A 15,389-nucleotide genomic window follows, 5' to 3' on the forward strand; every position below is an offset into this window, starting at 1 on the left:
CCCGTGCCATTGTCCTTAGCTTCTCATCAGTCCTCATTGTTTGCCATGTTCAGAGAGACCAGATATATCCCATGCTTTTTCCTTCACAGTCCAGCTGGCCTTGGTGAGCTCCCAATAGATCAGCTCCACTGTCTCAATGTCACCCTTTAGTTTTTAAGGGTGATAATAATTGTTAGATTATCTGTAGATACCCGTCCCATAACACTGAAAATTCCGTACAAATGTACATTTATTGGATTTCTGAATAAACTTTTAGAAAACATTTCTAAGAAAAATTTTCTAGACTTAGAAATCAAATATATTTTGGACTTTTAGAGGTTGCTATTGCTGTGATGAAACACCATGACCAGAAGCAACTTGGGGAGGAAAAAGTTTATTTTGCTTACATAGTTCTGAATCTCAGTCCACTAAGGGAAACCAAGATAGTAACTCAAACTGGACAGGAACCTGGAGGCAGGAGCTGATGCAGACCATGGAGGAACACTGCTTACTAGCTTTCTCCTCATAGCTTGCTCAGCCTGCTTTCTTATAGGACCACCAGCCCTCAGGGGTTGCATCATCCATAATGTACTTGGCCCTTCCACATCAGTCACTAATTAAGAAAATGCCCTGCAGGCTTGTCTATAGCCCAATCTTTCGGGGCAATCTTAACCTTGAGTGTCATGACCCTTTTCGTGGGAAATCAAACAACCCTTTCACAGAAAACACAGGTAATTTACATTACAATTCATAAAATAGCAAAATTGCAGTTATTAAGTAGAAACAAAAGTAATTTTATGGTTGGTGGTCATCACAACATGAAGAACTACTATATTAAAGGGTTGCAGTTTAGGAAGGTTGAGAAACCACTGTTATGCATTCAGTTTCTCAGCTGAGATTCTCTTATATGATTCTAGCTTGCGACAAGTTGACATAAAAACTAGCTGGCTCAGATGCTAATGTAAACTGTGGAATTCTGTTGAAATACATTGTATCTTCACTGTCTTTTTCTTTGTCATATAAGGAATTTGGTTTATACCTACTGTCTTAGGGTTTCTCTGGCTGTGAAGAGACTCCGTGACCATAGCAACTCTTATAAATGGAAACATTTAATTGGGTGACTTAAGTTTCAGAGGTTTAGTCCATTGTCATCATGGTGGAACATGATGGCATGCAGGCGCATGGTGCTGGAGGCGCTGAGGAGGTGCTTCTTGATCAGCAGGCAGCAGGAAGTTGTCTGAGACACTGCACATGGCTTGAGCATATCTGAGATCTCAGAGCCCACACCACAGTGATACACTTTCTCCCTTTGAAGGCCATTCCAACACCGACAAAACCACACTTCCTAATATTGCCATTTGCTATGAGCTTTTGGGGGCCAATTACATCCAAACTAACACACCTACTTATAAAATGATTAGTAATTTAACACTGAAGTTAGGATAAGTGGCAAGAAGTGATGTAGTTTGTCATGTATGTAAATTATTGTGCTTATATAATTATGGATTAGCTTCATCTTACACATTTATTGCCATGCTCTCTGGCTTTTTTACTAAGATATTTATACTTCATCTTGTCTCAAATTAGTATTTCCTTTATCATGATTGGGAGTGATAAGTGCAAAATTTCCTTAAAAATCTGCCTACTTAAAATTATAATTTTTTTTGAGACAAGGGCTCACTGTTTTAGGGTTTCTATTGCTATGAAGAGACAGCATGACCATGGCAACTCTTATAAAGGAAAACTTTTATTGGGGCTGGCTTGCAATTTCAGAGATTTATCCATTATCATCATGGCAGGACGTGGTGGCGTACCAGACAGAGAGTTCTACATTTGGATATATAGGTAGCAGGAAGAGGCAGTGAGCCACTAGGCTTGGCTTGCCCAGCTGAAACCTCAAAGCTCACCCCCAGGGACACACTTCCTCCAGTAAAGCCCATTTTCATTCAAACCACCACACTCGCTGTATTTCTTTGGCTGTTCTGGCACTCTCTGTGTAGACCAGGCTGGCCATGAACTCATAGAACCTGTCTCTGCTTCTGAGTGCTGGGATTAAAAGAATGTGCCGCCGTACTCAGCTTGTAATGGGTTTCTGAAACAGAACATAGGACAGTTAGAAAACATTTTGGCTAATAGTTAGAAAGTCATTAATCCTGTTCCTTTGTCTGTTATTAACTGTTTCTCTTCTTTTAACTTTTTTACATGAGCTGCTCAGACAAGATGACATCAGTTTCTAGCTGACAGTCTCTGAATATACAGACTTACTTGACAATATGTTATTGCTTTCTTTAGAAAAAAAAAGAAAAATAGGGCTAGGGAGATGGTTCTCTATTTACAGTCCACACATGAGGCCCAGTGTTCAGATCTTTAGCACCCACACAAAAATCTGGGCATGCCAGTATCTGCCTATGTTGGGAGCTGTGAACCCCCAGATCCTGAATTTCTTATAAACAACTTGTTTTCCCCTGATCTGAGTGCCTACAGCTGCTCTGAGCACGAGACCCTCAGGAGTTCCTGATGGCAGGGGAATGGTTTCTGGTGCGTTTGGCTGGGGTGTGGCTATCTCTATATAAGCTGCCCCCTGAACACAATAAAGGAGGCATTCTTGGGGCATTCTGGCTTCAAGAATGACCCGTGTCTCAGTCTGTGAGTCTTTGTGTGTTTCAGTCTCCAGCCCCTTGCCCGGCTCACGAACTGTATGGTGGTGCGCTACATGTCTGCAGTCCCAGAGCTAGGAAACAGAGACGTGCAGTCTACCTAATCCTTGAGCTCTAAGTCCAGTAAGAGACTCTGTTTCCAAAATCAAAGTAAGATGGAGACAGACTGATGGAAGAATGACAAAGGACACTAATGCCGCATACCCATACCTGCATGGGTGAATGCACCTGTACACATGTGTGCATGAGTGCGCGTGCACACGTGCACACACACACACATAGATAAAAAATATGATCTGGAGTAACTTCTGTGTAAAATGAGAATCAGAACACACAGTTCTATTTGACGCAGAGAATTGTCTCTCTCTGTGCTTTTGCATGATAGCTGCAGTAAAGACTGCACAGTGACTGTAGTTAACCTGGTGAGAAGGAAAGGATCACTCCGCATTGCTGCTTCATCTTACTCTATCTCTTTATTGAGTGTATTTGCATATTCAGCTAACTAGCCACATTATTTCTATGCTTATTACCTACAATGCTTAATTTGTGTATGGGGGGAGTAGGTGTGGTGTATCACACGCAGAGGCCAGAAGTTAATATGTCTTTCTTTGTGGCTTTCCACCTTTTTGTTGGTTTATTTCCTTTTGAAATAAGGTCTCTCTGAACCAGTAGTTCACCATTTGGCTAGACTAAGTAGCCAGCCCCGGGATCTTTGTGTTTCCTTCATTTAGCGCTAAGGAACAGAGCTCTTGTGTGAGAGTGCATGCACACATGCACACGGAACTGGAGTTACCTCACACACATCAAATAAAATCTTAAATGTCATATCTCATATCTATATTTCATGTCTAGGCATGAAACAATTTTTTTTCAAAATCTCAGATGACCTGTATTTACTCTAATAAAGTTTTTTTCCCAAGTTAAAACCAAATAACAATATAACCTAATGTTTATCCAGTTTAGCTTGTTTGTTTTTTGAGATTTATAAAGCAGTAAAAGGAATGCACCGTTGGTAGTAGGGAAATAAAAATACATCTCTTGAGTGTTGTGTTCCCAAAGGCTCTCTTTTCTTTGTAGTGTTATCCCACAGATGCAGATGAAGCTTTTATTGGTGCCAGGCACCTCATCCATTACCCTCAGGCTGACTGAATTAGAAGTGAATAAAGGGAAAAGTAGTAGGCAGAAGCCTGCTGTTAGTGTGAACTCTGCTTGAACTAAATCACCCTTTCACACTTGGAGAGGGCAAGCTTGCTATTCAGAGACTGTTTTCCTTTATCTCTCATAGTTGTATTAAGCATTAATGTTTATTAAAGTGGAATATTACTCTCTAATGTGGCATTTATTTAAAGACACCAGTTTCTTCTTCTCTCTCTCTTTCCCTTACTCTTCCTACTGAGGTGTGAACCCACAGCCTCATGCTGTTCAAGCACTGGAGCTATAAGTTGAGCTATGTCTCTTAGCGTTACCATTTCAAGAGCTTACTGTTCTGTTCTTTTCCTCTTGTGTGTTGGGAACATAATTCAAAGTACAACACCCTCTAAGGTGGAACATTCTTTGAGTCCACGCCATTTATTCATCATCACTACTCACTAAGAATACTGACTTCAGTGGGTATTGGATTTAAAATTAGAAAGCATAAAAGAAAACATTTGAAGACTGCCTTTCCCAGCACTCAGGAGGCAGAGACAGGTGAATCTCTGGGCGTTTGAAACCAGCATGGTCTTCAAAGTGAGTTTCAGGTCAGCCAAGATTACACACACTGAGACCCTGTTTCAAAAAACAAACAAAAACAAAGAACCCACCACCACCACCAAAAACACTTTTCAGTATAGATTTAGGTTTTCTGCTGTACCCTGAAGAGAAATCCCAGTTATATTTTCTTTGGAAGTTTTCAGTGATCTTGAACTAGTGTCCTGGCTTGGGCCATGTGATTTATTATTAATCTTAGTGTTCTGAAATGAGAACGTGATGACTAGTTGATATATCTAGGCAAGAACTCTGAAAGTGAATCTGCTTGTTCTTTCCCTCCCTCCTTTGTAGTAATTTGATTTCTGTGAGTTTTACTTTGGGGGCTGTGTTTGATCTTCAAATCCTGCCTCGGCCTCCTGAGTTCTGGGATTTCAGCATGTGCTGCTTATGCTTGGCTCTTTTATTTTAAAATTTATTGGCAATCATTGCTTAAAATTTGTAGACTTTAGCAGATGCTTGTGGCTGTCATTTGGAAAATTACAATTTTATAACATTTCTTTATAAATAAAACAAACCTGAGTTTCTTGTTAACTTTTTTTTTTTTTTTTTACTAGCACAAACTTTAATTTACTGAAACTGTTTTCTTACATATTTTCTCCTCCTCAACAGGAAAAGTACCTTTTATTCATGTGGGAAATCAAGTAGTGTCAGAACTTGGTCCTATAGTCCAGTTCGTTAAAGCCAAGGTAATGGAAAAAATAGAAAATGCATGTGACCATTTTCATTGATTTGAACCTAGCTTAATGAAATGCTAATGTAAATTATTAGAAAATATTTCTGAACTATAAGTTGGGTGCTGTTTCATAATATGAATCAATAGCAAAGATGTAGGTTGATTTTTTTTTTTCTAATATAGGGAAATGAGAATTTCTGTCTTAAATGAACCTTTTAAGTTCTTAAGAACTTTGAGAAGGAAAATGGATATAGGATATGTTTTTGAAGTCGAAAGTATTAAGTTTCTTACTTGGCAGTCAGTAGTTCTGTTCATTTGTTTAATTTTGATTTTAACCGTTAAGAAACACTGTTATTAGCCGGGCAGTGGTGGCGCACGCCTTTAATCCCAGCACTCAGGAGGCAGAGGCGGGCGGATCTCTGTGAGTTCAAGGCTAGCATGGTCTAAGAGCTAGTTCCAGGACAGGCCCCAGAGCTACAGAGAAATTCTGTAAGAACAATAACAAAAAAGCAGCACTTTCATTCTTAGGGCAGCATTCTTGCAGACCTTTATATAGACAGAAAACCAGATCATACTATTATGTGTTATTTTATCCTTTAAAATGATTCCATATTAATGACTATACACAGATACATATCTTAAAAATGGTTGCATGGTTTTCTGTTGTGTTTTATGCATTATATAGTTTTTAAATGAGCATTTGGACATTGATCTTTTATATTGCTATTTATAAGTATTAAAATGAATTTTCTTTTGCAGAAAACTCTGTATACTTGTTTCATTAAGATAAATTCCTAAGGCAGGCGTGGTGATGCACACCTTTAATCCCAGCACTCTGAAGGCAGAGGCAGGCGGGTCTCTGTGAGTTTGAGGCCAGCTTGGTCTACAGAGTGAGTTCCAGACTAGCCGGGGCTACATATTAAGACTCTGTCCCAAACAAAGCAAACAAAAAGATAAATTCCTGAAAGTGTTATTAGGATGCTTTGACATATATCTTTTAATAATTAGAACAGATCATCGCATTGAGCTAGGAGCTATTCTGTTTTATGTCTCTGCATTGTTACTTTTGACTTTGTCTTTGTCCCCATATCGTTAGCTATTTTCCCCATCTTTGCCCATTTTATAAGTAGCACATGTTTAACATTTATTTTGTTTTTAAGGTTTATGCCTGAAAAACACAAGGTTTGCTACTAACCATTTAGTTTTCTCCTTTATGAAATAATTCATTCTGTAATTTTGTTTATTGAAAATACATCTTTTGTATTTCAAGTTAAAACTACTTTGTAGTGACTGAATATTAGGTATACTTTTATACATAATAATTTTGTTTTAGAAAGCATTTTGGAAATTAATCCATTGGACATTTATATACTATATTACTTGTGATAGAAAGATAACTGAAAGATTTTTGTATTTTAATATGATGCTCTTTTAAAATTTTTTTAAATTCCCTTTAGGGCCATTCTCTTAGTGATGGGTTGGATGAAGTCCAAAAAGCAGAAATGAAAGCTTACATGGAATTAGTCAACAATATGCTGTTGACTGCAGAGGTATAAGATTATAATGCTTGAAATAAAGTAGTCTTGTATAATTTGCATTCTCATATAAACTTTCCTTACGGTCTACTGTAAAGCCATTGAGAAGCTGGATTCAGGCTGGCGGTCATTATCTATAAACAAGTTTTCAGATATCTTCAGCTCTGCTGTCGCTCTTAGAAGCAGTGAGTCTTGTCTACTCACTGTTTCACGTTAGCCTTTTGCAGTTTACTTTAATAATACCCATACAATACTGCTGTACATATGTACAAACATATGTTCTGTACATAAGAAATGTTTTCTGTAAAGACTGCTGGTAAATTTGATAATTCTGTCCAGTGAATTAGCCAAGAAGGAAAAAGCTCATATATTTAATTTACAAAGTTGTCTTATTAGGAATTACTGTGGCAAGAAATAAGTTTGACCCTTTTCTTTTTGGTAGTTTCAGTGACTCTTGTTTTGTTCCTAGCTGTATCTCCAGTGGTGTGATGAAGCTACAGCCGGGGAGGTGAGTGGTTCTGCAGCATTTATCTTAATTAAAATTTAATGAGAAAACACTTCTGCTCAGAATCGCAAGTCCCTGCTCATAAATGAAACATTGTGGTTTATACCATTAGTGATACAGTTTTTCACTTACTTTAATTTTGCTTGCACATACATTTTAGGGAAGCTATGTGTCATTGTTTGATAGAACTGGTTGTAAAGTACATAAAAGTTTATATATTTTTAAAGGGAATGGTTTAAAATTTTAATTTTTTATGTTGTAAGCTATATATATTTTTTCAAGATTGCTTTATGTATGCACTCCGGGGATACATTTTAGAATTCTGTTTGTAAAAATGCATTGTTTTCTAGAAAGGATTCTGTGTTTCACAAAGTTTTTTTGCTTTAGATCACTCATGCTAGGTATGGCTCCCCTTACCCTTGGCCCCTGAACCACATTTTGGCCTATCAGAAGCAGTGGGAAGTCAAACGTAAGATGAAAGCTATCGGATGGGGTAACAAGACTCTGGACCAGGTCAGTACAGATCGAAGTTAACAAAAGGATCTCTTCCTATGCATTAAAATGGCCTTAGTTTAAAGAATAATAATATTGTAACATAAACAGCAAAATACTTGATATCCTTTCTCTCTCATGACATAGTTATATTTCTCTTATGAAAGTTTCCTGTGCCTATGAGGCCTAAATGACAAGTAATTTCTGAGATCCTGCCACCTCAGACTTGCTCCTCTTCGTTTGCAGAATATTTTCTAGATGTCTAAGTAATACTGTCCTCAAATGGGATCATATTTTGCCTGCTGTTCTATAACTTGATTTTTTTTCTCCTCCTAAACAGCATATTATTGCAGTCTTTTGTCAATAAATAGATCTGCAGCATCAGATCTTAATAAAGCTTTATTAAGTACAGTACTTAACTGGCTTCACTTGAAGGGGGTTGTCTTAAGTTTACTAAAGTAACAAAAAATTTAAAACTGTAACTTTCAAGGTCTTGAGGTTGAACATCAGTCATTTAAGCTAACTGGTGATTTTTTTTTTCTCTTCCTGATTCCTAGCTAGACATCATACTTATGTGTGCTACAGGGGGTTAGCAAGTGACTGGATAGAGTGAGTGAGGTCAGTCTCCAGCACTTTCTAGTATGTCATTTTTATGGAGTAGACTCCCCTCACCCCTTAAAATATAAGCAAAATCATTGAATATATGGTCTCAGGAAAACATTGTTTAGAGAATTAAATTTTGAGAGAAAAACTTTTTGTTAAACAGTGATCTTTATCAGTAACTTAAATTGTATTTAATGGGTTTTCACTAGTTCCCATTAATATCAAAAGCATTACTTATGTCATGTATAAGGTCTATGGTCTTAAAAATTTAAACTGAGTCTGTTTTTGTTATGAACTGGGATATAGAGTCTTACATACTTTTTATGGTTTTGCTAATTTGGCTACTTTTCTCTTTGGTTCACTGCCTGCATAGGTCTTAGAAGATGTGGACCAGTGCTGTCAAGCCCTTTCCCAAAGACTGGGAACACAACCTTACTTCTTCAATAAGCAGTAAGATGTTTTCTTCTCGTGGGAATGGCTTTGCTTGACATAGAGGTTTCAGATGTCTTTTATCACAGAGCTCTTATTCTTTTCAAGAAGGACATATAACTCTGCTCTTCTTGGTGGGGACAACTGTGCTGCTCTTCTTGTTAACGGTACAGGAAAGGGTCCAGCCCCCTGTGGTCATGTCATTGATGTTGCAGCTTTCTGTCCACAGATTTTATTTTCAAGTAGCAAGATACATTACTATATATAGAGAGATATATAGATATATAGTAATATATACTGTATATGGTAATGTATATGGTAATATGCATACAATGTATAGTATATATGTGTATATAATATATATAAATATATAGAAAAGACTTGTTTTTTAAATTTCATTTTTGTACTTATTAAACATTTATTCCCCTCTTGACTGTGAGGCACAGTGCTGCTTAACATAGAACTAAGATTTCTAAAGTCTAGTCCTTGTTATTGAGTTTTCTTAAGATCAGTCATGTAAATCAGTCAGTTTTTGTATGATTTGACAAAGATTTTGATATAGTTTAAAGTGCTGTAAGAAGTACAAAATATTAAAATCTTAAACTTTCAAGTACAACAACACAAATATGCTGCTAATATAGCTCCAATCTGTAGTATAAGATGCTTGAAGACCAGGAGAGTCATTAATAACAAGCAGAATACTGTCAGAAGAACAAGAACTGTTTATCCTTTTAAAATGAAAATATCATAAATACAGATATTAAGGAGTATAGATAAAATATATGTATATGTAAATTGAGTAATGCATATTTTATTAACAAGAGTTTAAAATTTTAATGCTAATTACATTTTTAATTAATAAAGTTCATTAAAAGGGCAAAGATTTTTCTTTATTAAAAATTATAACTAGGGAGGAGGTTTAAGACAGTGTTTCCTGTGTATCCCTGACTGTCCTGGAACTTATTCTGTAGACCAGACTGGTTTTTAACTCAGATCCAGCTACCTCAATCTCCTGAGTGCTGTGATTAAAGGCATGTGTCATTACTGCCTGGCAAAAATAATAATTTTCATATATTGAAAGTGATTGTTCAATTATGTGATACAGTGTAGATGAGTTTAAATTAGTATTTTCATCTCAATGACTTTTTTTTTGGATTTTTTGAGACAGGGTTTCTCCGGAGCTTTTTTGGTTCCTGTCCTGGAACTAGCTCTTGTAGACCAGGCTGGCCTCAAACTCACAGAGATCCGCCTGCCTCTGCCTCCCGAGTGCTGGGATTAAAGGCATGCGCCACCACCGCCCGGCTTTCAATGACTTTCTTAAGGCTATTTTTTTTCTTGGCTTATTATTAGAAACACTGTATTTTAGGTTGATAATACTTTTTCACGTGTATGGTATGCATGCATGTGTATGCTCCCATATGTAAATGTGTATATGGCTGTACATGCATGGATAGGTGTGTGCCTGTGGAAGCCTGAGGTTGATGTCAGGAACTTCCTAGATTGCTTTATTCTTTTGAAGAAGAGTCTGTAAGGTCTATTATCAAATCCAAAGCCTGTTGATAGGGCTGGTTCCTGCAGAGCCAGAAGAGGCCATTGGACCCATGGAGCTGGAGTGTAAGGGCAATTATGAGCTGTGATGTGGGTGCTGGAAACCAAACCCAGGTCCTTTGAAAGAGCAGTCAGTGCTCTAAACCACATCTCTCCAGCTCCAATAATTAAAAAAAAAATTATTCTATTCTATTTTAAATTCTGTGTATATGATTGGGTTTGTACATGTGAGGAGGCCAGAGTCCTGAGCTGGAGTTAATGGTGATTGTGAGCTGTGACATGGGTGCTGGGAGTCAAACACAAGTCCTCCACGGGCTTCATTTGCTATGATTGCTACTCTTCATAGACATCATCTTCTGTAGCCATACCAACATACTTTATATTAAAAATGAATATGACAGTTTAGAAATACTTCAACTATATCATTTTGTAACAGAAGTAATATAAAACTACATATATAACATATACATATTTATAAATTATAAATAATTTTATATAAAATTATTTTAAAATTAAAAATTGGGACTTGTTAATCTCTGAAGCAAAAAGCCTACAGGATTCATCACATCCTGGAAGTTACAGCTTTTACAACTATGTTGTCTTTCTGTTCTTTAGTCCCTAACGCAAAGACATATACCCAGATGTTAGTATTATGTAGTTCTTTTTATTTTTGGTATTGAATTCTTACTAGTGCTAAAGTTGAGAGGGGCTATGTTTCATTGTTTGAAGTGCATTATTCTTGTTTACCAATGAGTGATTTTTGTTACACATACATATTACACATACATGGGCGGGCAGGAGAATAATTTTTAGTTAAAGTCCTTGTCAATGCGTTGATAACTATAGACCTTTTGGCATGCGATTTAGAGAAAAATTAAAGATATTACTTTTGTTAAGCTGTATTTAAACTTACAAAAGAAAATGAAATTTAGACAGTTGTAAAACAGAAGACCTGCTTTTGATATTTAATTGGTATTTAAGATATAAGCATTCAAAAATTTTACCTAATGTGATGCTTAGGCAGATAAATTTTTTTATTAATAATTAGATTGAAGAATATAATTTTGCCTATCTTTTTTATTTAATTTTTGGAGATAAGGCTATTACTGTGTAGTTCTGGAATTTACTATGTAGCTCAGGCTGACCTCAAACCTCTGCTCGCTGTTGCTTAGCCTCCCAAGTGCTAGGATTACAGGTGTATGCCACATGTCTGTCTGCCCTTCATTTAATCAGTATTGAATGGAAAGAATCTACATTTAGGAAAAGGTAACTTGTACTTTTATTTTGCTGTGGCAAAACTTTTTTTTTTAATTTTTCTGTGGCAGAAGTCATTATTTCATGAGACATGGTTTCTTAACTAGTAAGGTACTGGATTAAGATACGTAGGTTAGATTCTAATTAGAAGCCTTGAATTGTACCCTTGGCTCTCACATATACTAAACAGTGACAGATTCTCTTTTCCTTTGTATCCTACTTTTACTTCCTAAAATTAAAACCAACTTTGGTTGTTACTTACCTACTGGAGATATTGAGAAAAAACTTTTAAAAGAAACCAAATGGAAAAGAGGAAAAAAGTTTTGTAGCAAGAACAGTAATTGAGAAAAAGACAGAAAGGGCCTTGAGTTTCATACTTTAGTAGCAGTTTAAAGCTCACTATTTCGTGTGTATACGGGGATCATGTGTACTATCACACATGGGTGGAGCTTCTGGGAGTTGGTTCTTTCCTACAATGTGGGCCCAGGGATTGAGATTGTATTATCAGGAAGCCAGTGCCTTTACCTGCTGAGCCATCTCAATGGCTTGTGTAATTCAGTTGTTGTTGGTTTGTCCTTGTCTTTCATAAGAGCTGTAGGTTTTTCTGAATTGGTTGCTTATCTTTTTTCTTTTGGCATAATTTACATTTTGTAAAATTGGTACTTTTATGAGCATGGTTTTGAGTTTTAAGAAATATATATATATTGTTGCATAACCACAAGTGTACTTTATTTTACAAAAGTTAATTATTTATGTATGTGTTGGTGGAGGGCATGCTACAGTACAGTGTGGAGGTCAGAGGACAACCTGGAGAAGCTGGTTCTCTCCTTCCACCACGTGAGTTCTGGGGATAGAACTCAGGTCAGCAAGCTGGGCAGCAACTGCCTTACCCCTGCTGAGCCTTCTTTCCAGCCTCACAAGTACTTTTTAAAAGGAAGGAATTGTGGAAATTGATAATTTGTAAAAGTCAGAATCAGTTACACGAGCCACTGAAATTTGTAAGGACTGCAGAGAACGCCTTTAATCTTAGTATTTGGGAGGTAGAGGCAGGTGGATTTGTGAGTTTGAGGATGAACTGGTTTATATAGAAAATTCTGGGCCAGCCAGGACTATACAAGTAGACATTGTCTTAAATTTTATGGATTATAAAAAATGTGTTTTGATAATGTATGTGCTTTGTTTGGTTCAGCTGTTGTACCCTACTTCCCAACAGTTTTCAAAAGCAACTTTAAGTAATTGTCTTATGTAACAGTTTTTGTATGCTTATTTTTATATATAAATTTATATCCATATATAACTCCATATATGAGTATATACTTTTAGCATTTGACATTTTGATCTCTTCAGAGTACTTCTGACCTACCTTAACTTGAGCACAGATTCACTGTTGACCTTATTCAGAGCCTTCATTTATTGATAAAGAATGCCCAGCCATATAAGAAGTGAGGGATGATTGACATAAATGTGTATTAAGAAAACCAATCCCCACTTGTAAGATAGATATCTCTTTTTAAGACATATTAGGGATATAGGACAGTTAGTGTTTATATTACTCTAGTGAAGACCTTAACTCTGCATTTATCTCCTCGTGTTCTTGGCTCTTTGTAAGGATCTGCTTGTTATTGATTTCTTCATTTATGATGAAAAAATTATGGTGCTATTAAGTCCAAGGACTCTTCTTATTTAAAAAGAAATGCTACCCTTTGACTACCTACTTAAATGTGAGCACAGAGTACACATTTCCATTTCATTTTATTTTTAGACAGGAATTAGTGTATAACCCAAGATCACCTTCAATTTACAATGTTACTGACTAAGCCTGAGTACTGCAGTTAGAGGCAGGTGCCAGGTTGTACATCTCACATCCTACAGTGTACTTACCTTCCTGCCTTCATGTACTCAGCCAACCCGGAGACTGCAGACACTGGGCTGAGGTCTAGTGCTATAAAGATTCGGGCAGTGCTTGCTGCTTTTAAAACTTACGGACCCTGGGGAGGGAAACAGTTCAGTGAGTGCAGCTTTACTGCGGTATAAGACACATGTCGCCTTTTTATTGACTCTTGTAATGGGCATGTGGAGAACCTGCTCTGTGTGTGTGTGTGTATGTGTGTTTGCACACACATTCACACTTGTTTTCCATGTCTTAGAATATCTTTTTTTTTAATCTCTAGCATAGTTTCTGCCACACTGGAAACATACTATATTTATTTTATGATTAAAATAATGAATTTAAGACTAGGGAGATGGCTCAGTGGTTAAGAGCACTAGCTGCTCTTCCAGAGGACCTGTGTTCAATTCCCAGCACCTACATGACAGCTCACAACCACCTGTAACTCCACTTCCAGGAGATTGGACACCCTCATATAGACATTCATGCAAGAACCAACGTTCATGAAATAAAAATAAATTAAAACTGAATGCAATTAATGTTATCTTTTTCATGTTCTGTAAATGAAAAAAATTTCCATCAAGTTGTGGTAGGATTTATTTCAGTGACTTTTTCTTTTCAAATTGATGAATAAAATGTTCTTTAAAAAAGAATGCTTTCTAATGTAAAAATGAGGTGCCTTAGCTTTTCTCATCATTATTTTTTTAGACCTACTGAACTTGATGCTTTGGTGTTTGGCCATTTATACACCATTCTCACCACACAGCTGACCAGTGATGAACTTTCTGAGAAGGTGAAAAACTATAGCAACCTCCTTGCATTCTGTAGAAGAATTGAACAGCACTATTTTGAAGATCGGGGTAAAGGCAGGTTGTCGTAGAGTTGTATGTCAATTAGTTATAAAAAAAAATTTAACTTTTGAAATATGAATTACTTGAACAGTATAATAAAAGTTTCAGAATTTCAAAACCAAAACCACTTTTTTGAAACCTCAGAAATTTGCACAATGTCATATACATGTTCTTTGTGCTGTCTGTGTCTACCTTCATTTTGAGTTGTTTGATTTGTTACACTGTATTCTGTATCTTGACATTTTATTTCTTTATGAGCGTATAAAAATAAACCTCAAGCACTGTGGTTGTTTCATTTACTGCTTTTGGCTACTCACTGAACTTACGTGGAATAAACAGTTCTCTAATGAAAGCGTCTGATGTGTGCAGTGAGACTACGGAGCACATGGTGAAAGTGGCCTGGGAAAGTATTCTCTCCCAGTGTGCCCAGAAAGCGGGGTGACTGTTGGTCGTCCGGTGAGGCATGCATTGAACAGTCTTCATTCCTGAATTAAAGTGAAGTAATGTTTCGTTAGGGCAGGATGAATTGAAAGAACTATTTTATGAGGATGAGAGCTTCTTGATTTTTTTTTCTTTTATTTTGATGAGGGGGTAGTTTTTATAGGAGTAGGGATGGGAATTCATATACAAAGCTAAGGATTATCTATCGTCATCCCTCATAGTAGTGGTGCTGTAAAGAAGGAGATGTAAATCTGTTAACATGTCGAGAGTGATAGTTATTTGATACTACCTTCTTATTCTTTACCAGACATTTCCAACTCAGTTCGTTTCACAGAACACTTAATGATAATCATCACCAGTTTACAAAAGAGGAAATGGAGTCACAATCTTCTAAAATATTCATATATGTGTACAAATAGTTTAGTCATGTGCATCCCCACTTCCTCCAGTACTTCCCCTTTCCCCACATATATCCCATCTCCCCATAACTTCCTGTCTTTAAAATAATAGAAAGTTTTTTTGCAACCTAAGTCAAATTACTCATGTTTGTGATGTCATTCAGTGTGGGTTGTGGGTCAGCCTACCAATGGCTTCCCCCTCCCCAGAGAGAAGTCTCTCTCCCTTCCTCCTCAGTCATTGACTGCCATGGGCTTCTCGAGATGAGTGGGCCATTGGGAGGAGCCCTTCCCTGCTCCATGACCACATAGTCTTTCTTGCTTTGTTTGTATTTCATCTCCAAGCTAGCACCTTTTTCCCTTTCTGCATAGGGTTTCTATGTAATCCTA

General features: G+C 36.8%; 1 protein-coding gene across 2 annotated transcripts in view; it reads left to right on the forward strand.

Moving 5' to 3' along the window:
* The window catches only part of Mtx2 (metaxin 2), a 51,361-nt gene extending 36,899 nt beyond the window's left edge, over window positions 1-14,462 (forward strand). For both annotated transcript variants that reach the window (XM_005346603.2, XM_026778768.1), the window contains exons 5-10: window positions 4,995-5,071; window positions 6,516-6,608; window positions 7,063-7,101; window positions 7,486-7,611; window positions 8,567-8,643; window positions 14,021-14,462. In XM_005346603.2, coding sequence (XP_005346660.1) covers window positions 4,995-5,071; window positions 6,516-6,608; window positions 7,063-7,101; window positions 7,486-7,611; window positions 8,567-8,643; window positions 14,021-14,192 — 584 coding nt within the window. In that variant the 3' untranslated portion in view covers window positions 14,193-14,462. The remainder of the gene's footprint in view (window positions 1-4,994; window positions 5,072-6,515; window positions 6,609-7,062; window positions 7,102-7,485; window positions 7,612-8,566; window positions 8,644-14,020) is intronic.
* Window positions 14,463-15,389: the final 927 nt, after the last annotated feature.

This window comes from Microtus ochrogaster, chromosome 4 (genome assembly GCF_000317375.1).
Source record: "Microtus ochrogaster isolate Prairie Vole_2 chromosome 4, MicOch1.0, whole genome shotgun sequence".
Lineage (NCBI taxonomy): Eukaryota > Metazoa > Chordata > Mammalia > Rodentia > Cricetidae > Microtus > Microtus ochrogaster.